General features: G+C 39.2%; 1 protein-coding gene across 3 annotated transcripts in view; it reads left to right on the top strand.

Moving 5' to 3' along the window:
* ETFA (electron transfer flavoprotein subunit alpha) overlaps positions 1 to 22,758 on the top strand; it is an 88,936-nt gene that overhangs the window by 2,006 nt on the left and 64,172 nt on the right. For 2 of the 3 annotated variants that reach the window (XM_027571819.1, XM_027571821.1), the window contains exon 1: positions 15,500 to 15,574. The exons of the other annotated variant lie outside the window; for it this stretch is intronic. In XM_027571819.1, coding sequence (XP_027427620.1) covers positions 15,515 to 15,574 — 60 coding nt within the window. In that variant the 5' untranslated portion in view covers positions 15,500 to 15,514. Of the gene's footprint in view, positions 1 to 15,499; positions 15,575 to 22,758 lie in introns of those variants that run through there. 3 annotated transcript variants of the gene reach the window in all.

The following is a 22,758-nucleotide window of genomic DNA, read 5'->3' on the forward strand; positions in this document are numbered from 1 at the left end:
AGCTGTAAGAATAGTGTACATAATTCTCAAAACCCTTTCAGTTTTACTAGTTAACAGTTTGGCACATTTGCTTTATTTTTTTTCATATATACTTATTTTCTTTTTCCTTTTTTTTAAGATTGATTTATTTGAGGGAAAGCACGTGTGCATGCATGAGAGAGAGAGAGAGAGAGAGCGAGCAAGCGTGCACCAGCACATGCACTCTGGGGGAGGGCCCGAGGGAGGGAGAGGGAGAATCCAGAAGCAGAATCCAGAAGCTGGATTCATGGAGCCAAGATCCTGACCTGAGCTGAAACCAAGAGTTGGCCTCTCAACTGACTGAGCCACCCAGGTGCCCCTTATTATTTTTATGAACCATTTGAGAATGTGTTGCAGGCATGCCCCTTATTCTTAAGTAAGTCAGTGTGTATTTTCTGAGAACAAGGAGGTTCACTTTTCATTTCTGCAGTAAAATCGGCAAAGTCAGGAACGTTAACAGTGATACAGTACTATTATCTAATCTGCAGACATTCATATGTTGCCAGTTGTCACATTAATATCATTTATAGCAGTTTTTCTAACAGTTTGGTTTAGGGTGGTCCAGGATCATGCCTTGCATTTAGTTTTCATGTCTCTTTAGTCTTTGTTAGAAAAGCTCCTCAGCCTTTCTTTAGCTTTGATGGCATTGACTTTTTTTTTTTTTTAAAGATTTATTTATTTGACAGAGAGACACAGTGAGAGAGGGAACACAAGCAGGGGGAGTGAGAGAGGGAGAAGCAGGCTTCCCGCGGAGCAGGGAGCCTGATGCGGAACTTGATCCCATCATGACCTGAGCCGAAGGCAGACGCTTAACCGACTGAGCCACCCAGACGCCCTGGCATGGACATTTTTGAAGAGTGCAGGCCTTTTTTGTTAACTTTCCGATTTAGGTTTGTCTGGTGTTTCCTCATGGTTATTTTGGCGGGAGTCTCGCAGAAGTGATACATGTTCTCAGTGCATCATGTTAGGAGGCTCATAAATTTGATTTATCCCATTATTGGTGATGTTAACTTTACTTAGCTAAAGTGTTGTTCACCAGGTTTTTCCACTAACAAGTTACTACTTCTACCTTTGTGATTTTTAACTAATTTGTAGGGAGATACATTGAGATTATGTAAATCTCCTGTTTCTCATCAGACTTTTACCCATTAGTCTTAACATCTATTGATGTTAAGAGAAATTATTACTAAAATGTAAAATGGTAATTTTTTGAATTCCATGATTCCTTTTTTTAAATTTTTTTATTGTTATGTTAATCACCATATATTACATAATTTGTTTTGGTGTACTGTTCCATGATTCATTGTTTGTTCATAACACCCAGTGCTCCATGCAGAATGTGCCCTCCTCAATACCCATCACCAGGCTAACCCATCCCCCCACCCTCCTCCCCTCTAGAACCCTCAGTTTGTTTTTCAGAGTCCATCATCTCTCCTGGTTCGTGTCCCCCTCTGACTTACTCCCCTTCATTCTTCCTCTCCTGCTATCTTCTTCTTTTTCTTTTTTCTTAAAATATGTTGCGTTATTTGTTTCAGAAGTACAGATCTGTGATTCAACAGTCTTACACAATTCACAGCGCTCACCGTAGCACATATCTTCCCCAATGTCCATCACCCAGCCACCCCATCCCTCCCACCCCCGACCACTCCAGCAACCCTCAGATTAAGAATTCCTCATATCAGTGAGGTCATATGATATTTGTCTTTCCCTGATTGACTTATTTCACTCAGCATAACATCCTCCAGTTCCATCCACGTCGTTGCAAATGGCAAGATCTCATTCCTTTTGATGGCTGCATAATATTCCATTGTGTATATATACCACATCTTCTTTATCCATTCATCTGTCGATGGACATCTTGGCTCTTTCCACAGTTTGGCTATTGTGGACATTGCTGCTATAAACATTGGGGTGCACGTACCCCTTCGGGTCCCTACATTTTTATCTTTGGGGTAAATACCCAGTAGTGCAATTGCTGGATCGAATGGTAGCTCTAATTTCAACTGTTTGAGGAACCTCCATACTGTTTTCCAGAGGAGTTGCACCAGCTTGCATTCCCACCAACAGTGGAGGAGGGTTCCCCTTTCTCCACATCCCCGCCAACATCTGTCGTTCCCTGACTTGTTAATTTTAGCCATTCTGACTGGTGTGAGGTGGTATCTCATTGAGGTTTTGATTTGGATTTCCCTGATGCCGAGCGATGTTGAGCACTTTTTCATGTGCCTGTTGGCCATTTGGATGTCTTCTTTGGAAAAATGTTTGTTCATGTCTTCTGCCCATTTCTTGATTGGATTATTTGTTCTTTGGGTGTTGAGTTTGATAAGTTCTTTATAGATTTTGGATGCTAGCCCTTTATCTGATATGTCATTTGCAAATATTTTCTCCCATTCTATCGGTTGTCTTTTGGTTTTGTGGACTGTTTCTTTTGCTGTGCAAAAGCTTTTTATCTTGATGAAATCCCAATAGTTCATTTTTGCCCTGGCTTCCTGTGCCTTTGGCGATGTTTCTAGGAAGAAGTTGCTGCGGCTGAGGTCGAAGAGGTTGCTACCTGTGTTCTCCTTTAGGATTTGGATGGACTCCTGTCTCACGTTTAGGTCTTTCAACCATTTGGAGTCTATTTTTGTGTGTGGTGTAAGGAAATGGTCCAGTTTCATTCTTCTGCATGTGGCTGTCCAATTTTCCCAACACCATTTGTTGAAGAGACTGTCTTTTTTCCACTGGACATTCTTTCCTGCTTTGTCAAAGATAAGTTGACCATAGAGTTGAGGGTCCATTTCTGGGCTCTCGATTCTGTTCCATTGATCTGTCTGTTTTTGTGCCAGTACCATACTGTCTTGATGATGACAGCTTTGTAATAGAGCTGGAAGTCCGGAATTGTGATGCCGCCAGCTTTGCTTTTCTTTTTCAATATTCCTCTGGCTATTCGGGGTCTCTTCTGGTTCCATACAAATTTCGGGATTATTGGTTCCATTTCTTTGAAAAAAGTGGATGGTATTTTGATGGGGATTGCATTGAATGTGTAGATTGCTCTAGGTAGCATTGACATCTTCACAATGTTGGTTCTTCTAATCCATGAGCATGGAACGTTTTTCCATTTCTTTGTGTCTTCTTCAATTTCTTTCCTGAGTATTTTATAGTTTTCTGAGTACAGATCCTTTGCCTCTTTGGTTAAATTTATTCCTAGGTATCTTATGGTTTTGGGTGCAATTGTGAATGGGATCGACTCCTTGATTTGTCTCTCTTCTGTCTTCTTTTTGGTGTATAGGAATGCCACTGATTTCTGTGCATTGATTTTATAGCCTGCTACTTGACTGAATTCCTGTATGAGTTCTAGCAGTTTTGGGGTGGAGTCTTTTGGGTTTTCCACATAAAGTATCATATCATCTTCAAAGAGTGAGAGTTTGACTTCCTCTTTGCCGATTTGGATGCCTTTCATTTCTTTTTGTTGTCTGATTGCTGTGGCTAGGACTTCTAATACTATGTTGAATAGCAGTGGTGAGAGTGGACATCCCTGCCGTGTTCCTGACCTTAGGGGAAAACCTCTCAGCTTTTCCCCATTGAGAATGATATTCGCTGTAGGTTTTTCATAGATGGCTTTTATGATATTGAGGTATGTACCCTCTATCCCTATACTCTGAAGAGTTTTGATCAAGAAAGGATGCTGCACTTTGTCAAATGCTTTTTCTGCATCTATTGAGAGGATCCTATGATTCTTGTTCTTTCTTTTGTTAATGTATTGTATCACGTTGATTGATTTGCGGATGTTGAACCAGCCTTGCAGCCCAGGGATAAATCCCACTTGGTCGTGGTGAATAATCCTTTTAATGTACTGTTGGATCCTATTGGCTAGTATTTTGGTGAGAATTTTTGCATCCATGTTCATCAAGGATATTGGTCTGTAATTCTCCTTTTTGATGGGGTCTTTGTCTGGTTTTGGGATCAAGGTAATGGTGGCCTCATAAAATGAATTTGGAAGTTTTCCTTCCATTTCTATTTTTTGGAACAGTTTCAGGAGAATAGGTATGAATTCTTCTTTAAATGTCTGATAGAATTCCCCTGGGAAGCCATCTGGCCATGGGCTTTTGTTTCTTGGGAGATTTTTGATGACTGCTTCAATTTCCTTAGTGGTTATAGGTCTGTTCAGGTTTTCTATTTCTTCCTGGTTCAGTTTTGGCAGTTGATACATCTCTAGGAATGCACCCATTTCTTCCAGGTTATCTAATTTGCTGGCATAGAGTTGCTCATAATATGTTCTTATAATTGTTTGTATTTCTTTGGTGTTGGTTGTGATCTCTCCTCTTTCATTCATGATTTTGTTGATTTGGGTCATTTCTCTTTTCTTTTTGATCAGTCTGGCCAGGGGTTTATCAATCTTGTTAATTCTTTCAAAGAACCAGCTCCTAGTTTCGTTGATCTGTTCTACTGTTCTTTTGGTTTCTATTTCATTGATTTCTGCTCTGATCTTTATTATTTCTCTTCTCCTGCTGAGTTTAGGCTTTATTTGCTGTTCTTTCTCCAGCTCCATTAGGTGTAGGGTTAGATTGTGTATTTGAGACCTTTCTTGTTTCTTGAGAAAGGCTTGTATTGCTATATACTTTCCTCTCAGGACTGCCTTTGCTGTATCCCAAAGATTTTGGACAGTTGTGTTTTCATTTTCATTGGTTTCCATGAATTTTTTTAGTTCTTCTTTAATTTCCTGGTTGACCCATTCATTCTTTAGTAGGATGCTCTTTAGCCTCCATGTATTTGAGTTCTTTCCGACTTTCCTCTTGTGACTGAGTTCTAGTTTCAAAGCATTGTGGTCTGAAAATATGCAGGGAATGATCCCAATCTTTTGGTACCGGTTGAGACCTGATTTGTGACCTAGGATGTGATCAATTCTGGAGAATGTTCCATGGGCACTAGAGAAGAATGTGTATTCCGTTGCTTTGGGATGGAATGTTCTGAATATGTCTGTGAAGTCCATTTGGTCCAGTGTGTCATTTAAAGTCTTTATTTCCTTGTTGATCTTTTCCTTAGATGATCTGTCCATTTCAGTCAGGGGGGTGTTAAAGTCCCCCACTATTATTGTATTGTTGTCAATGTGTTTCTTTGCTTTTGTTATTAATTGCCTTATATAATTGGCTGCTCCCATGTTCGGGGCATAGATATTTACAATTGTTAGATCTTCTTGTTGGATAGACCCTTTAAGTAGGATATAGTGTCCTTCCTCATCTCTTATTACAGTCTTTGTTTTAAAATCTAATTTGTCTGATATAAGGATTGCCACCCCAGCTTTCTTTTGGTGTCCATTAGCATGGTAAATGGTTTTCCACCCCCTCACTTTCAATCTGGGGGTGTCTTTGGGTCTAAAATGAGTCTCTTGCAGACAGCATATGGATGGGTCTTGTTTTTTAATCCAATCTGATAGCCTGTGTCTTTTGATTGGGGCATTGAGCCCATTTACATTCAGGGTAACTATTGAAAGGTATGAATTTAGTGCCATTGTATTGCCTGTAAGGTGACTGTTACTGTATGTTGTCTGTGTTCCTTTCTGATCTTTGCTGCTTTTAGGCTCTCTCTTTGCTTAGAGGACCCCTTTCAATATTTCTTGGGGGGCTGGTTTCATGTTTGCAAATTCCTTTAGTTTTTGTTTGTTCTGGAAGCTTTTTATCTCTCCTTCTATTTTCAATGACAGCCTAGCTGGATATAGTATTCTTGGCTGCATATTTTTCTCGTTTAGTGCTCTGAAGATATCTTGCCAGTCCTTTCTGGCCTGCCAGGTCTCTGTGGATAGGTCTGTTGCCAATCTAATATTTTTACCATTGTAGGTTACATATCTCTTCTCCCGAGCTGCTTTCAGGATTTTCTCTTTGTCTCTGAGACTCGTAAGTTTTACTATTAGATGTCGGGGTGTTGACCTATTTTTATTGATTTTGAGAGGGGTTCTCTGTGCCTCCTGGATTTTGATGCCTGTTTCCTTCCTCACATTAGGGAAGTTCTCTGCTATAATTTGCTCCAGTATACCTTCTGCCCCTCTCTCTCTTTCTTCTTCTTCTGGGATCCCAATTATTCTAATGTTGTTTTGTCTTATCGAATCACTTATCTCTCGAATTCTGCCCTCGTGATCCTGTAGTTGTTTCTCCCTCTTTTTCTCAGCCTCTTTACTTTCCATCATTTGGTCTTCTATATCACTGATTCTCTCTTCTGCCTCATTTATCCTAGCAGTTAGTGCCCCCATTTTTGATTGCACCTCATCAATAGCCTTTTTGATTTCGACTTGGTTAGGTTTTAGTTCTTTTATTTCTCCAGAAAGGGTTTCTCTAATAACTTCCACGCTTTTTTCAAGCCCAGCTAGTATCTTTAAAGTCATGATTCTGAACTCTAGGTCCGACATCGTACTAATGTCCGTATTGAGTAGGTCCCTGGCTGACGGTACTACCTCTTGTTCTTTTTGCTGAGGTGATTTTTTTCCTCTTGTCATTTTGTCCAGAGGAGAATAGATGAATGAGAGAACAAAATGCTAACAGGTTTACAACGTCCCCAGCAAATATACTGTATACAAATTAGAAAAGACCTGAAACCAGGGGAAAAGAAAGGGAAAGAGAGAAAAAAGAAAGAGAAAAGAAAAAAGATAAAAACAAAAACAGAACAATACAAAAAAAAAGCAGAATGTGATCAAATATGATAAGGCTAGTGCATAGATCAGTGCCACACACTAGATTTTGGGCGTATTTTGGTCTGTTAGAAAAAAGTGCCTCCTAAAATTTTAAAGGAAGAAAGACATATGTACAAAATAAGGGTTGATACAATGAAGGGATAGAAGATGACTGTAAAGATGAAAATTATAAAAGATTTTATAAAAGGACTTGATAAGATAAGAAGTTGTTTGAAAAAAGAAAGACGATTTAAGAAAAAAAAAGAAAAAGAAAAAAGGGAGAGAATGTGATCAGGCAGGAGACTAGATCCATCCTTCCTTCTACATTTATTAGCATTCTTTTATAAGGCAGAACATTTCCTTATTGCTTATTTATGTATTTATTATGGATCCTTTATTATTAGGTTATAATCCATTAATGTCACATTTTTTATTATGTTAATCACCATACATCATTAGTTTTTGATATAGCGTTTCATGATTCATTGTTTGCGTATAACACCCAGTGCTCCATTCAGAACGTGCCCTCTTTAATACCCATCAGCAGGTTAACTCATCCCCCAACCCCCCCCCAGAACCCTCAGTTTGTTTCTCAGAGTCCATAGTCTCTCATGGTTCGTCTCCCCCTCCGATTCCGCCCCTTCATTTTTCCCTTCCTGCTATCTTTTTTTTTTTTTAACATATAATATATTATTTGTTTCAGAGGTACAGGTCTGTGATTCAACAGTCTAACACAATTCATAGCGCTCACCGTAGCACATACCCTCCCCAATGTCTGTCACCCAGCCACCCCATCCCTCCCACCCTGCACCACTCCAGCAACCCTCAGTTTGTTTCCTGAGATTAAGAATTCCTCATATCAGTGAGGTCATATGATATATGTCTTTCTCTGATTGATTTATTTTGCTCAGCATAACACCCTCCAGTTCCATTCATGTCGTTGCAAATGGCAAGATCTCATTCCTTTTGATGGCTGCATAATATTCCATTCTCTGTATATATACCACATCTTTATCCATTCATCTGTCGATGGACATCTTGGCTCTTTCCACAGTTTGGCTATTGTGGACATTGCTGCTATAAACATCGGGGTGCACGTACCCCTTTGGATCCCTACATTTGTATCTTTGGGGTAAATACCCAGTAGTGCAATTGCTGAGTTGTATGGTAGCTCTATTTTCAACTTTTTGAGGAACCTCCATACTGTTTTCCAGAGTGGCTACACCAGCTTGCATTTCCACCAACAGTGGGGGAGGGTTCCCCTTTCTCTGCATCCCTGCCAACATCTGTCGCTTCCTGACTTGTTAATTTTAGCCATTCTGACGGGTGTGAGGTGGTATCTCATTGAGGTTTTAATTTGGATTTCCCTGATGCAGAGCGATGTTGAGCACTTTTTCATGTGTCTGTTGGCCATTGGGATGTCTTCTTTGGAAAAATGTCTGTTCATGTCTTGTGCCCATTTCTTGATTGGATCATTTGTTCTTTGGGTGTTGAGTTTGATAAGTTCTTTATAGATTTTGGATACTAGCCCTTTATCTGATATGTCATTTGCAAATATCTTCTCCCATTCTATCGGCTGTTTTTTGGTTTTGTTGACTGTTTCCTTTGGTGTGCAAAAGCTTTTTATCTTGATGAAATCCCAGTAGTTCATTTTTGCCCTTGCTGCCCTTACCTTGGGCGATGTTTCTAGGAAGAAGTTGCTGCGGCGGAGGTCGAAGAGGTTGCTGCCTCTGTTCTCCTTTAGGATTTTGATGGACTCCTGTCTCACGTTTAGGTCTTTCAACCATTTTGAGATTATTTTTTGTGTGTGGTATAAGGAAATGGTCCAGTTTCATTCTTCTGCATGTGGCTGTCCAATTTTCCCAACACCATTTGTTGAAGAGACTGTCTTTTTGCCATTGGACATTCTTTCCTGCCTTGTCGAAGATTAGTTGACCATAGAGTTGAGGGTCCATTTCTGGGCTCTCTATTCTGTTCCATTGATCTATGTGTCTGTTTTTATGCCAGTGCCATACTGTCTTGATGACAGCTTTGTGATAGAGCTTGAAGTCCGGAATTGTGATGCCGCCACCCTTGCTTTTCTTTTTCAACATTCCTGTGGCTTTTCAGGGTCTTTTCTGGTTCCATACAAATTGTAGGATTATTTGTTCCATTTCTTTGAAAAAAGTGGATGGTATTTTGATAGGGATTGCATTAAATGTGTAGATTGCTCTAGGTAGCATTGAGATCCTCACAATATTTGTTCTTTCAATCCATGAGCATGGAACGTTTTTCCATTTCTTTGTGTCTTCCTCAATTTCTTTCATGAGTATTTTATAGTTTTCTGAGTACAGATTCTTTGCCTCTTTGGTTAGATTTATTCCTAGGTATCTTACGGTATTGGGTGCAATTGTAAATGGGATCGACTCCTTAATTTCTCTTTCTTCTGTCTCCTTGCTGGTGTAAGGGAATGCCACTGATATCTGTGCATTGATTTTATATCCTGCCACTTTACTGAATTCCTGTATGAGTTCTTGCAGTTTTGGGGTGGAGTCTTTTGGGTTTTCCACATAAAGTATCATATCATCTGCAGACAGTGAGAGTTTGACTTCCTCTTTGCCGATTTGGATGCCTTTGATTTCTTTTTGTTGTCTGATTGTCCTGGCTAGGACTTCTAATACTATGTTGAATAGCAGTGGTGATAGTGGACATCCTTGCCATGTTTCTGACCTTAGGGGGAAAGCGCTCAGTTTTTCCCCTTTGAGAATGATATTGGCTGTAGGTTTTTCATAGATGGCTTTTATGATATTGAGGTATGTACCCTCTATCCCTATACTCTGAAGAGTTTTGATCAAGAAAGGATGCTGTACTTTGTCAAATGCTTTTTCTGCATCTATTGAGAGGATCATATGGTTCTTGTTCTTTCTTTTATTAATGTATTTTATCACATTGATTGATTTGCAGATACTGAACCAGCCTTGCACCCAGGGATAAATCCCACTTGGTCATAGTGAATAATCCTTTTAATGTGCTGTTGGATCCTATTGGCTAGTATTTTGGTGAGAATTTTTGCATTCATGTTCATCAAGGATATTAGTCTGTAATTCTCCTTTTTGATGGGGTCTTTGTCTGTTTTGGGGATCAAGGTAATGCCTCATAAAATGAGTTTGGAAGTTTTTCTTCCATTTCTATTTTTTTGGAACAGTTACAGAATAGGTATTAATTCTTCTTTAAATATGTGGTAGAATTCCCCTGGGAAGCCATCTGGCCCTGGGCTTTTGCTTTTTGGGAGATTTTTGATTACTGCTTCAATTTCCTTAGTGGTTATAGGTCTGTTCAGGTTTTCTGTTTCTTCCTGGTTCAGTTTTGGTAGTTTATACATCTCTAGGAATGCATCCATTTCTTCTAGATTATCTAATTTGCTGGCATATAGTTGCTCATAATATGTTCTTATAATTGTTTGCATTTCTTTGGTGTTGGTTGTGATTTTTCTTCTTTCATTCATGATTTTATTTATTTGGGTCATTTCTCTTTTCTTTTTGATAAGTCTGGCCAGGGGTTTATCAGTTTTGTTAATTCTTTCAAAGAACCAGCTCCTAGTTTCTTTGATATATTCTACCATTCTTTTGGTTTTTATTTCATTGATTTCTGCTCTGATCTTTATTATTTCTCTTTTCCTGCTGGATTTTGCCTTTATTTGCTGTTCTTTCTCTAGCTCCTTTAGGTGTAGGGTTAGGTTGTGTATTTGAGATCTTTCTTGTTTCTTGAGAAAGGCTTGTATTGCTATATACTTTCCTCTCAGGACTGCCTTTGCTGTATCCCAAAGATTTTGGACAGTTGTGTTTTCATTTTCATTGGTTTCCATGAAATTTTTTAATTCTTCTTTAATTTCCTGGTTGACCCATTCATTCTTTAGTAGGATGCTCTTAACCCTCATGTATTCGAGTTCTTTCCGACTTTCCTCTTGTGACTGAGTTCTAGTTTCAAAACATTGTGGTCTGAAAATATGCAAGGAATGATCCCAATCTTTTGGTACCGGTTGAGACGTGATTTGTGGCCTAGGATGTGATCAATTCTGGAGAATGTTCCATGGGCACTAGAGAAGAATGTGTATTCCGTTGCTTTGGGATGAAATGTTCTGAATATGTCTGTGAAGTCCATCTGGTCCAGTGTGTCACTTAAAATCTTTATTCCCTTGTTGATCTTTTGTTTAGATGATCTGTCCGTTTCTGTGAGGGGGGTGTTAAAGTCCCCTACTATTATTGTATAGTTGTCGATGTGTTTCTTTGCTTTTTTTTTAATTGGTCTTATATAATTGGCTGCTCCCATGTTAGGAGCATAGGTATTTACAATTGTTAGATCTTCTTGTTCGATAGACCCTTTAAGTAGGATATAGTGTCCTTTCTCATCTCTTATTACAGTCTTTGGTTTAAAATCTAATTTGTCTGATATAAGGATTGCCACCCTAGCTTTCTTTTCTTGTCCATTAGCATGGTAAATGGTTTTCCACCCTCTCACTTTCAATCTGGGGGTGTCTTTGGCTCTAAAATGAGTCTCTTGCAGATAGCATATCGATGGGTCTTGTTTTTTATCCAATCTGATAGACTGTGTCTTTTGATTGGGGCATTTAGCCCATTTACATGCAGGGTAACTATTGAAAGATAAGAATTTAGTGCCATTGTATTGCCTGTAAGGTGACTTACTGTATATTGTCTGTGTTTCTTTCTGGTCTATGTTACTTTTAGGCTGTCTCTTTGCTTAGAGGACCCCTTTCAATATTTCCTGTAGGGCTGGTTTTGTGTTTTGCAAATTCCTTTAGTTTTTGTTTGTTCTGGAAGCTTTTTATCTATCCTTTTATTTTCAGTGACAGCCTAGCTGGATATAGTATTCTTGGCTGCATATTTTTTCTCATTTAGTGCTCTGAATATATCATGCCAGTCCTTTCTGGCCTGCCAGGTCTCTGTGGATAGGTCTGTTGCCAATCTAATGTTTCTACCATTGTGGGTTACAGAACTCTTGTACTGAGCTGCTTTCAGGATTTTCTCTTTGTCTCTGAGACTCGTAAGTTTTACTATTAGATGTCGGGGTGTTGACCTATTTTTATTGATTTTGAGAGGGGTTCTCTGTGCCTCCTGGATTTTGATGCCTGTTTCCTTCCCCACATTAGGGATGTTCTCTGCTATAATTTGCTCCAATATACCTTCTGCCCCCTCTCTCTTTCCTCTTCTTCTTCTGGGATCCCAATTGTTCTAATACTGTTTCATCTTATGGTATCACTTATCTCTTGAATTCTGCCCTCGTGATCCAGTAGTTGTTTAGCTCTCTTTTTCTCAGCTTATTTATTATTTGGTCTTCATCAGTCTATCATCATTTAGTCTTCTATATCACTAATTCTCTCTTCTGCCTCATTTATCTTAGCAGTTAGAGACTCCATTTTTGATTGCACCTCATTTATAGGCTTTTTGATTTCAACTTGATAAGATTTTAGTCTTTTTTTCTGCAGAAAGGGTTTCTCTTACATCTTCCACGCTTTTTTCAAGCCCAGCTAGTATCTTTATAATCGTCATTCTGAACTCCAGTTTTGACATCTTACTAATGTCCGTATTGATTAGGTTGCTGGCAGTTGGTACTGCCTCTTGTTCTTTTTTTTTTTTTAGGTGATTTTTTCCGTTTTGTCATTTTGTCCAGAGGAGAATAGATGAATGAGGGAACAAAATGCAAACAGGGTAACAATGACCCCAGAAAAATATACACTAAACAAATCAGGAGAGACCTGAAACCAGGGGAAGAGAAAGGGAAAGAAAGAAAAAAGAGAGAGAGAAAAGAAAAAGATAAAAACAAACTAACAAAACAGAATATGATCAGATATGATCAGGCTGGTGCATAGATCAGTGCCACACACTACATTTTGTGCGTATTTTGGCCTGTTAGAAGAAAGTGCCTCCCAAAATTTTAAAGAAAGAAAAACTTATATATGTATAAAAATAAGGGTAAATACGATGAAGGGATGGAATATGACTATAAAGATGAAAAGTATAAAAGATTTTATAAAAGGAATTGATAAGGAGTTGGTTGAAAAAAGAAAGAAGATTAAAAAAAAATAACGGAGAGAATGTGATCACGCAGGAGACTAGAATAAAGCCATACACTAGAGATTTAGGGTATATTTTGGTCTGTTAGAAGAAAGTGTATCCTGAAATTTTAAAGACAGAACAATTTATATATATATAGCAAAAATAAGGTTAACTACTACGAAGGGATAGAGTATGACTCTAAAAATGAAAAATAAAAAAGATTTTTTAAAAAAGAGATTGATAAGATATTGGTTGAAAAAGGGAAAAAGAAAAATTCAAAGAAAAAAAGAAAAAGAAAGTTAAAAAAAATTAACTTTGAAAGAGTAAAGAATCAGGGGAAAAAAGCCATGAATTCTGTGTGCAATATTCCGCTAGCCCTGGAGTTCTGCCGTTCTCATTGATCAGTAAACTTGGTCTTGGCTGGCTGTTCTTGCTGATCTTCTGGGGGAGGGGCCTGTTGCCATGGTTCCCAAAAACCTTTGCCCTGCCCTTGCCCTGTGCGGGCTAAGTAATCCGCTCAGGTTTGCTCTCTGGAGCTTTTGTTCCTGCAAGCTTTCCAAACAGCTTTGGAGGACGAGAGTGAAAATGGCAGCCTCCCAATCTCCACCCCGGAGGAGCCGAGAACTCAGGGCCCCAGTCCTCAGTGAGCCCCCAGAGAAAAGCAGTCAATCACTCCCGTCTGCCCGGTCTCTGGCCTCACTCACTCCTTGCTCACCCGGCCTGTGACTGAGCATTTCTGTCTCTGGCACACGAACCCCCGTGGAGTCTCCAAACCCAGCAGATCCCTGCATTGTGCTTGGTTTATGCCAATCCTGAGCTGAGAGCCCGCTCCTCAGCTCCATCTCTGCAGCTGGCTTCCCCGCTCTGATACCTGGGAGCTCTGCTGCACTCAGGTACCCCCAGTCTTTCTGTGACCCCAAGGGTCCTGAGACCACACTGTCCCAGTGGTGGTTCCCCCGCTTAGCCACTGGAGCGATGTCCCTCAGCGGAGCCGACTTCTAAAATTTTCGATTTTATGCTCTGCTGCTCTATCACTTGCCGGTACTGGCTGATGGAGGCCCTCTCCCCCGCCACCTATCCTCCCAAATATCGCCTTGGATTCACTTCTCCGCATGTTCTACCTTTCAAAAAGTGGTTGCTTTTCTGCTCAGAGAGTGCTGCTATTCTTTTCATCGATCTCCTGTTGAGTTTGTAGGTGTTCAGAATGGTTTGATCCGTATCTAGCTGAATTCCTGGGACCAGAGGAAATTTAGGTCTCCTACTGCTCCGCCATCTTGCTTCTCCCTCTAATATCACATTTTTTAAAAAAAGATTTATTTTAGAGAGAGAGCGTGTGCGCCCCCAAGCTTGTGTTGGTGGGGGAGGGGCACAGAGAGAGGGAGAGAGATTCCCTGCTGAGTGCAAGAGACCAACATGGGGCTCCATCCCAGGACCTGAACTGAAATCAAAAGCTGGCTGGTTAACTGACAGAGCCACATAGGTGCCTCACTATCTTAATTTTTTGATGCTCTCAAGTTGTCCTATATTTCTAAAGTGGGAGTCCCTCTGGCTCCTGTTTTCTTATGATGATGTGGGAAACAAACACAAAAGAAGAAAATTAAATTTCCTTATTGCCTACAGCCCACTGACAAGTCCTTGAAACAGGTAGAGTGACCTTCCTCTAGGAACTCAGCTGCCTTTATGATTAACATGACTCTGACCTCCAGGATCCTGTAAAAGTCTTCTTTAACATAAAAATTCCTTTGGAAACTTCTTTTATCTTTATCCTCAAGATACATGTTTTCAATCATCCTCTAAGAATATGGACTACTAGGGGCACCTGGGTGGCTCAGTCGTTTAAGTGTCTGCCTTCGGCTCAGGTCATGATCCCAGAGTCCTGGGATCGAGCCCCATCAGGCTCCCTGCTCAGCAGGAAGCCTGCTTCTCCCTCTCCCACTCCCCCTGTTTGTGTTCCCTCTCTTTCTGTGTCTCTCTCTATCAAATAAATGAATAAAATCTTGGAAAAAAAAAAGAATATGGCCTACTAATTTGAAGGGTCTCATGATGAAGGTTATAGATGGTAATAAATGACCTTTCCCTAACCATGGCTAGCCCCTCAGTAGCTAGTCACCCTTCATAGTGCCAGTATAGCTCTTTCTGCCACAGGTCCTGTCTCCATGCCTTAATAAAACCACCTTTTTGCACTGAAGACATCTCAAGAATTCTTTTTTGGCCATCATCTCTGAACCTTAATATTTATACATCAGTGATGTCATAAAGTCAAGGAGCTTATCTGAAATCCCTACTTTTGAAATTTTAAAAAATTTGTTCTGTAGCTAACCATGAGTTATTTAGGAAGATATATTTCTACAAAACTATATTTTTAATGATAGATTATTAAAAGGTTGTCTTGAACTGTTAACAATGTGTATATAGCTAACTGCACTTAAAAATGATTAAGATGAGGGGGACCGGGTGACCCAGTCGTTAAGAGTCTGCCTTCGGGCTCAGGTCATGATCGAGTCCCACATCGGGCTCCCTGCTTGGCGGGAAGCCTGCTTCTCCCTCTCCCACTCCCCCTGCTTGTGTTCCCTCTCTCACTGTGTCTCTCTGTCAAATAAATAAATAAATAAAATCTTTTAAAAAAATGATTAAGATGATAAATTTTGTAAGTGTTATTTACTGCAGTTAAAAAAAATACCTTAAATTGTTAGACTGTAAGTTAAATGACTTGCATTTGGTATCTAGGTTGTTTCCAGTATTGACCTGATCTGTGCCCTTGAGCAAAGTCCTTCATCTTTGGGGGGCTCTTCAAGTCATCTGTTTAATGAAGGTGGTATTTTACATCTACAATAAAGAGCTAGAGAACACATTAAGAGGAAAATCGGTAGGCATTTGCAATTGGTTAACATTCTTGTGGGGAAATTAATCTGAATTATGAGTATTATTTTATATTCATTTGCATTTGAAATTGATTTGTTGACTAAGATACCAAAGAAATACTTTATGTGGAGAGTGAAGCAACCCTTTTCAAGGGCATTTGAATGTTCCTGTTTTTGTATTCATTGCCAGACAGGGAGGCATAACAATCATGTTTCAGAAGCTATGAAATTGGTGTGAAGAAACATGACATTTTTCAGAGTCCATGCCCTATCATTGACAAATGAGATTGAACTATGTAATTTGCATGCAAATTTTAATTTCTTTTGAAAGAAGAAAGAGAGCCAATTTCGATGGTTCTAAAAGATTTATTGTATAAGGTGAATTTTGTAAAATTACGCTGCCTGCCAATGTGTCTACTAAGGGTCTTGTCTGTTTTTTAAAGTGAAGTAAATTGAGTGTGTTTTTAATATTATAATCAATGTCATACGACATTTCTAGTCATGATTAAAAGCTACCATATTTTATTATTAAAGAGGTTAAAATAAGTTATTTAAGTACAAAAATTACTATACGTTTTATTATTACAAAATGTATGTTAAAGTAGGGATAGGTGACTTTACATATTATTTATCTTTATCATTAGAGCTTGGGAAGATTATTTTTTTTAGATATTATTTACTTGAGAGAGAGAGGGAGAGCATAAGTGGGGTGGGGGGGCAGAGGGAGAGGGAGAAGCAGGCTCCCTACTGAGCAGGGAGCTGGACATGGGGCTCCATCTCAGGACTGTGGGATCATGACCTGAGCCGAAGGCATATGTTTAACCAACTGATTCACCCAGGTGCCCCAGAACTTGGAAAGTTTTACAGTTTATTCCTGCCTTTTTATTTTATTTTTGATTTAAGAAGCAAAAAGACCCTCATGCTGTCCTTCCCCTTACCCAAATCTCACTTCGTTTTCAAAGATGATGGGGGGGGGTAGGTTAAAATTATTCTTACTACTTTAGGTTTGAGTGGGTTTGTAAGGGTAGAGTAGGGAGTTAGAATCCAGCTTTTTTTTTTCTTCTAACACCTATGGTAGTTTATTACATGAACACAGAGTTGAAGTCATAGTGGGAACTCCTGAGCAGTAAATCTCTTGGTTACATCTAAGACTGAAAACATCAAAGGCAGTGTCAACACTGTTAAGGTTGAATAAGAGAAGAACCAAAATATATTCATTGGATCTAGCTATAACAAGGTTGTTAGTGACTTTGAAGAGATTGGATTCAGTCTTATGGTGGATGTGAAAGCCAGTTTGCTGTGAGTAAAGGAGAGAAAGATGAGGCAGTAATTGGTGCTTACAGACATTATTTTCAAGAAGTTTGGCTCTGAAAGAGTGGAGAGAGAATGATAACCCCTTTTAGCCCTGCCCTCAAAAAGTATACCCTCTCAGAAAGGCCAGTGAGCTCTATGAGGTATGTGGTTGGTATGTGAAAGAAAACTTCACATTTTACTATTTAAGTCTAATCAGTTTTGGTAAGTTTTCTGAAAGCATGATGGGATATCTGTTGTAGTGATTTAACAAGTTTATATACTGTTCTTGGATAATTAAGTTACTAGTGAGATAACAAAGAGTTGCTTTTTAGTTTATCATTCTGGGGAAACTTCATTTAGTCACTAAACATTTATTGAGTGCCAGCTGTGTGCCAGGCACTTAGTGGGTACTAAATTCACAGTGGGGAACAGACACGCCTAATTCCTGCCCACATGGTGTGGATAGATGAGGGAGACAGACATTGAACACACTATTTTAAGTATGATTGATGTAACAGAAAAGTGTATAGGGTATTTGGAGAACATGCAATGGCAGGGAGGATAATCTAGTTAGGGGGCTGGGAAAATTGACAAGATATCTGAAATTACTTTGTAAACTGAGGTGCTTTATAATTGTTATTGAGTGATAAAGTAATAGGGTGGAGGATTTTCTTTAGATGAAAACATCATTTTTGAGTTTTGTCTATCTTAAGTCACTTGTTTATTTTAATTCTGTTCATATTGTAAGTGTTCTTAATTAGATATTTTGGTTTTTAAATATGGATTATTTGCAGGGTTGAGCTAGAAACAGAAATAAAGCATCAGTCGTGTTAGTTTGGTTGTTAAAACAAAACAAAATTGAAAGTCCATGTGAATTTTGTCTAAGGTAAGGTGGAACATGCTGAAGGAGCCCTGGAAATTAAGAAAAAATAGTCCTGGAGTAATGACACTGTGAAAAGGAAGATCTGTAGCACCCTTGTTTCATTTCTGTGTAACTCTGAAGGGCCGTCATAGCTCCATGGCTCTTTGTGGGTTCAGCCTAGATCTTTGTTGTGACTGCTCTGCATTCTTGCATTAGCTTCTTCCACTACCCAGTCCTGACTCCTTGATGGCCTCATAGATGTTGTTTCCAGAGTACTCCCCAATAAACTTGTACATTCACACATATAAAAGGAAGATATAAGTGTAAGGTGGCAACAAGCCTTTAAAGCATCCACTATATGCAGTGAATTAACTTCTCTCCTATGTGTCTAGAATGGTCCTAGCTATGTTCGTTCTTGGGAGAATTAAGACAACAGTCTTTTAGATTTTCTGTGGCTTAGGTGAGCAGCCTTGGAGAAAGGCTGATCTAGAGTCTTAATTGCTTTCTACAGCTCAGTGTATAGAGTAGAAGTATTTAAAGGATGTTTTTAAAGCAACAGATTTTTTTTAAAATATATGAGAAACAATAGACTATTTGGGGAGCAGTTTTAGATTCACTGCAAAATTGAGCAGAAACTATGGAGATTTCCCATGTATTTCCCCCTGCTTGTCCCCACCTTTCTGCACGATCAGCATCCTGCACCAGAGTGGTTCTTGTGTTCCAATTGATGAAACTGTATTTACATATTATCAACCAAAATTCATAGTTTACATTAGGGTTCACTCTTAGTGTTCTACATTCTGTGGGTGTATCCCAAGTGTACAGTGGCATGTATCCACTATTACAGTATTATACAAAATAGTTTCACTGCCCTAAAATCTGTGCTCTGTTTGTTTCCCTCTAACCCCTCTGCCCCCAACCCCTGGCAACTGCTGATCTTTTCACTGTCTCCATAATTTTGCCTTTCCAGCATGTTGTCTAAGTGGAACTGTACAGTATGTAGCCTTTTCATGGCCTGATAACGCCTTTTTTTCTTTTTTAAAGTGCTGAGTATTCTGTTTCCTGGATGAATTACAGTTTATCCATTTACCTACTGAAGGACTTTTTGGTTGCTACCAAGTTTTGGCAATTATGAATAAAGCTGCTGTAGATATCCATATGCAGGCTTTTGTATGTAAATAAGTTTTCAACTCATTTGGGTAAATACCAAGGAGTATGACTATTGGATTGTATGACAAGAGTATATTTAATTTTGTAAGAAACTGCCACATTGTCTTTCAAAGTGGCTGTACAGTTTTTAATTTCCACCAGAGTTCCTATTGCTCCACATCCTCACCAGCATTAGGTGTTGTCAGTGTTTTGGATTTTCACTGTTCTTTTTCTTTTTTTTTTAATTTTATTTATTTATTTGACAGAGAGACACAGTGAGAGAGGGAACACAAGCTGGGGGGGGTGGTGGGAGAGGGAGAAGCAGGCATCCCGCTGAGCAGGGAGCCCGACGTGGGGCCTGATCCCAGGATCCCGGGATCATGACCTGAGCTGAAGGCAGACGCTTAACGACTGAGCCATCCAGGTGCCCCTGGATTTTCACTGTTCTAATAGGTATGCAGTAGTATCTCATTTTTGTTTTAATTTGCAGTTCCCTAATACATGATATTGAACATCTTTGCATGTGCTTATTTACTGTCCATATATCTTCTTTGGTGAAGTGTCTGTTCAGATCTTTTGCCCATATTTAAAAATCAGTTTCTTATTGTTGAATTTTAAGAGTTCTTTGTGTTCTTTTAGATTACAGCCTTTTATTATATGTCTTTTGCAAATAATTTTCTCCCAATCTGTGGCTTGTCATCTCATTCTTTTGATGAAGTAGTTTTTAAAATCAGTGTTCAGTTCATTTATTGGATATCTCCTCTGGGCTAGACACTAAAGTAGAAGCTGGGGTTATAGTGGTAAGAAAATCAGATATGGCCCCTGTCCTCAAAATCAAGTGGGGAAAGCAAAATAATCAGATGAGTATAGTCAAGTGTGATAAGTGCTATAATGAAGGCAATTCAGTGTACTATGTTGGTACTAGCAAAGTTAACTAGTCCAAGGAGATCCAAAGAAAGTTTTTATGTTTAGCTAATGTTTATTGAGCATTTATGTTCTAGGCACTATTCCAATAATTCAGTTCTCACAGCTCTGTGAGGTTATCATCAGCATCATCTCTATTTTATGATCAGGGAACCAAGACGCAGAGAAGTTACAGTGGAAGTGGAATTCAAACCCAGGCAGGGTGGCTCCAGAGCCTATACTATTTACCACTGCACTGTACTAAGGCTTCTTGGAAAGATTGGCATTTAAGCAGAAAACTTAAGGATGATTGACTGGAAGCTAATCAGGTAACAGGGGAAGAGGTCCTCTAGGTAGAGGGAACAATGTGAGGGAAGGCTGGGGGTCAGAGAGGGCAGGGCACGTTCAAGTATCTGAAAATAAGGTGTAAATGGAGAGAGGAATATATGGCTAGAGAGATAGATCACGCCATAAAATAAATGCCTGGTAAGCCAACCTAAAGAGTCTAGTTGTATCCTAGGGGGGCAGGAAGCAATTGATGTGTTTTAGGCAGGGAAATAACATGCTAGATTTGTGTCATGGAAAGATCACAGAGAAATGGATTGGAGGGGAGAAAGCTAGGTTGGAAGATGTTTGGAGTGATACAAGGGAAGGATAATAGCCTGCACTAGGTGGTAGCATTGATGATGGAGAGAAGTGAATGGATTTAGGAGATACTGTATTTAGAAGGGAGAATTGGTGACTTTAGTAGCTGATTGGATGTGAGGGTTGAGAAAAAACTCAGATATGACTCTCAGATCATGGTTTGGGCAGCTTGTTAGAGAGTGGTACATCCCCTGAAGAACTCTGGACATAAAATCTGGTAAGGGGCTAGAGGATCAGGGGAAAGATGAATTAAGATTTGGATCTGCTGAGTTGGAGAGTGTTTGATGGAGACAGCAAGTCAAGCAGTTGGAAGTGCAGAGAGTAACTTAATTTTAGGTCTAGCACTTAGGAACAAGATTTAATATCTCTTTCTCCCCCCTTCCTCCAATATATATGTGTTTCTTTTATGGGTGGTAAATTATAAATTAAGCCATGGAAATGAGAAGTGAATAGTTAATCATTTCAAATATTCCTGTGAGAATAGTAAGGTAAAGACTGAAAAGTATCTGTTGGTAATTTTGGTGAGGACGTAAGCCAGAGTGCACGCAGTTGAGGCATGAATGGGAATTGGGGAATTAGAGAATTGGAGTGGAAGATGGTACTAGTGGGTTTTTAATTTTGGGCTTCTTTAAAATTGGGAGAGCCTCAGACATGTTTAAATGTTGATGGGAAGAAGCTCTGGAAAATGGGAGAAGTTAGAGATATTACTGAGAGATTATAGAAAGAAGTCTTCAACTAGATTTGAGAGGACAGAATCTAGAGTCCAGATAAAGCGATCAAATCTAGGACTTGTAGCAGCTTCCATTTTGATAGAGTAGGGACAGTAATTTCTGTTGGATCTCAGGAAGGTGAAGCAGGTCCTCCCTAATGGCTTCAGTTTTCATTGTGAATGAAGTAGGAAATGAGGCTCTCTTCTGAGAGTAGGAAACAGACTCTGTTAGCAGTTGAGAAACATCAGAAGGGGATATTTGAAATAGTTGCTGTGGAGAGTGAAAGTGCCAACGTGGCTAACATAGAACATTGTCAGGCAATTTTGAGGGTCCAGATAAGGTCGATGAGCCAGAATTTATGGTGACAGCAGCCTGCATTAAGTAATTACAGTGTTTTGAAGAGGTTGAGATTCCTTTCTGGGCTGTTACCTTATTAAGTCTTTCTATAGTTATCTTTAAATGTTAAAGAATTTGGCTCCTTTTTTCCCCCATAAAAAAAGAGGGCCCTAAAGTACACAGATGCAGTGGATCATAAGGTAATAAAATGTAACTTGTTTAAAAACCTTTTTCAGTAATGGACCTTTTTGAATCTTTAGTAGTTATCTATACCACTCTTATACCTAAAGTAGGATTTTAGGGCTCTATGTTTAGAATGTTTAGAGCTGGAAAAGAGGACTTTTACATCATCTTTTTTTGGTTCTTTTTGATCAGTGCTGTTTTTTTAAAAATCAGGAAAATACTTGCTAAATGAAATCTTATAGGAATGACCCATCTACAGGTTTCCTCTGCTATGCAAAATAGAGCTTTCCTATAAAACCTTTCATAAGCTAAAACAGTGTAAAGTGAAGAAGCAGTTGCCATTCACTTACACGGAAACATTTTTTAGTGTTCTCAGACCCAAAAAATAACCTCTCTTAGGCTTTTCTGATATCATAGGATACGTCTTGTTAATGGATGCACAAAGTAAATTAAGACAAATCACAGATGCTCACACAGTTCAAATCTATGGTGGCTTGATGCTGAGTGTAGTTCCAGGGAAGGAGCTTGATGGTGCCCCTCTTGCTGCTTTGGGGTGCATGATGCTTTTGGGTACAGCTTGCTGCAAAACTAGTTTTGCTTTTCACCTTTTTTCATAAAAATGAAAATCCTCTTCAGATTTCTTTTGGTTAGTGAAAACAAGGTAGGGGGGCGCCTGGGTGGCTCAGTCGTTCAGCATTTGCCTTTGGCTCAGATCATAATCCCAGGGTCCTGGGATTGAGCCCCACATCGGGCTCCCTGCTCGGCGGCAAGCCTGCTTCTCCCTTGCCCACTCCCCCTGCTCATGTTCCCTCTCTTGCTATGTCTCTCTCTGTCAAAATAAATAAATAAAATCTTTTAAAAAGAGAGAAAGAAAGAAAACATGTAGGTCTTTCATAAAAGTAAAGTGGCATAAAATGAATTTTTGAAAAGCTGGGGATACCTATATAAAAGAACTTAAAAATAATGGTACTTTGATGTGAGCTAGTAATTAAAAACACAAATTCTGGAGTCTGACTGCTTACACTTTAAAAAAAAAAGGTTTACTTATTTATTTGAGATAGAGCAAGCGAGCATGAGCAGGGGGAGGGGCAGAGGGAGAGGGAAAGAA

Source organism: Zalophus californianus, chromosome 6 (genome assembly GCF_009762305.2).
Source record: "Zalophus californianus isolate mZalCal1 chromosome 6, mZalCal1.pri.v2, whole genome shotgun sequence".
In the NCBI taxonomy this organism is placed as follows: Eukaryota; Metazoa; Chordata; class Mammalia; order Carnivora; family Otariidae; genus Zalophus; species Zalophus californianus.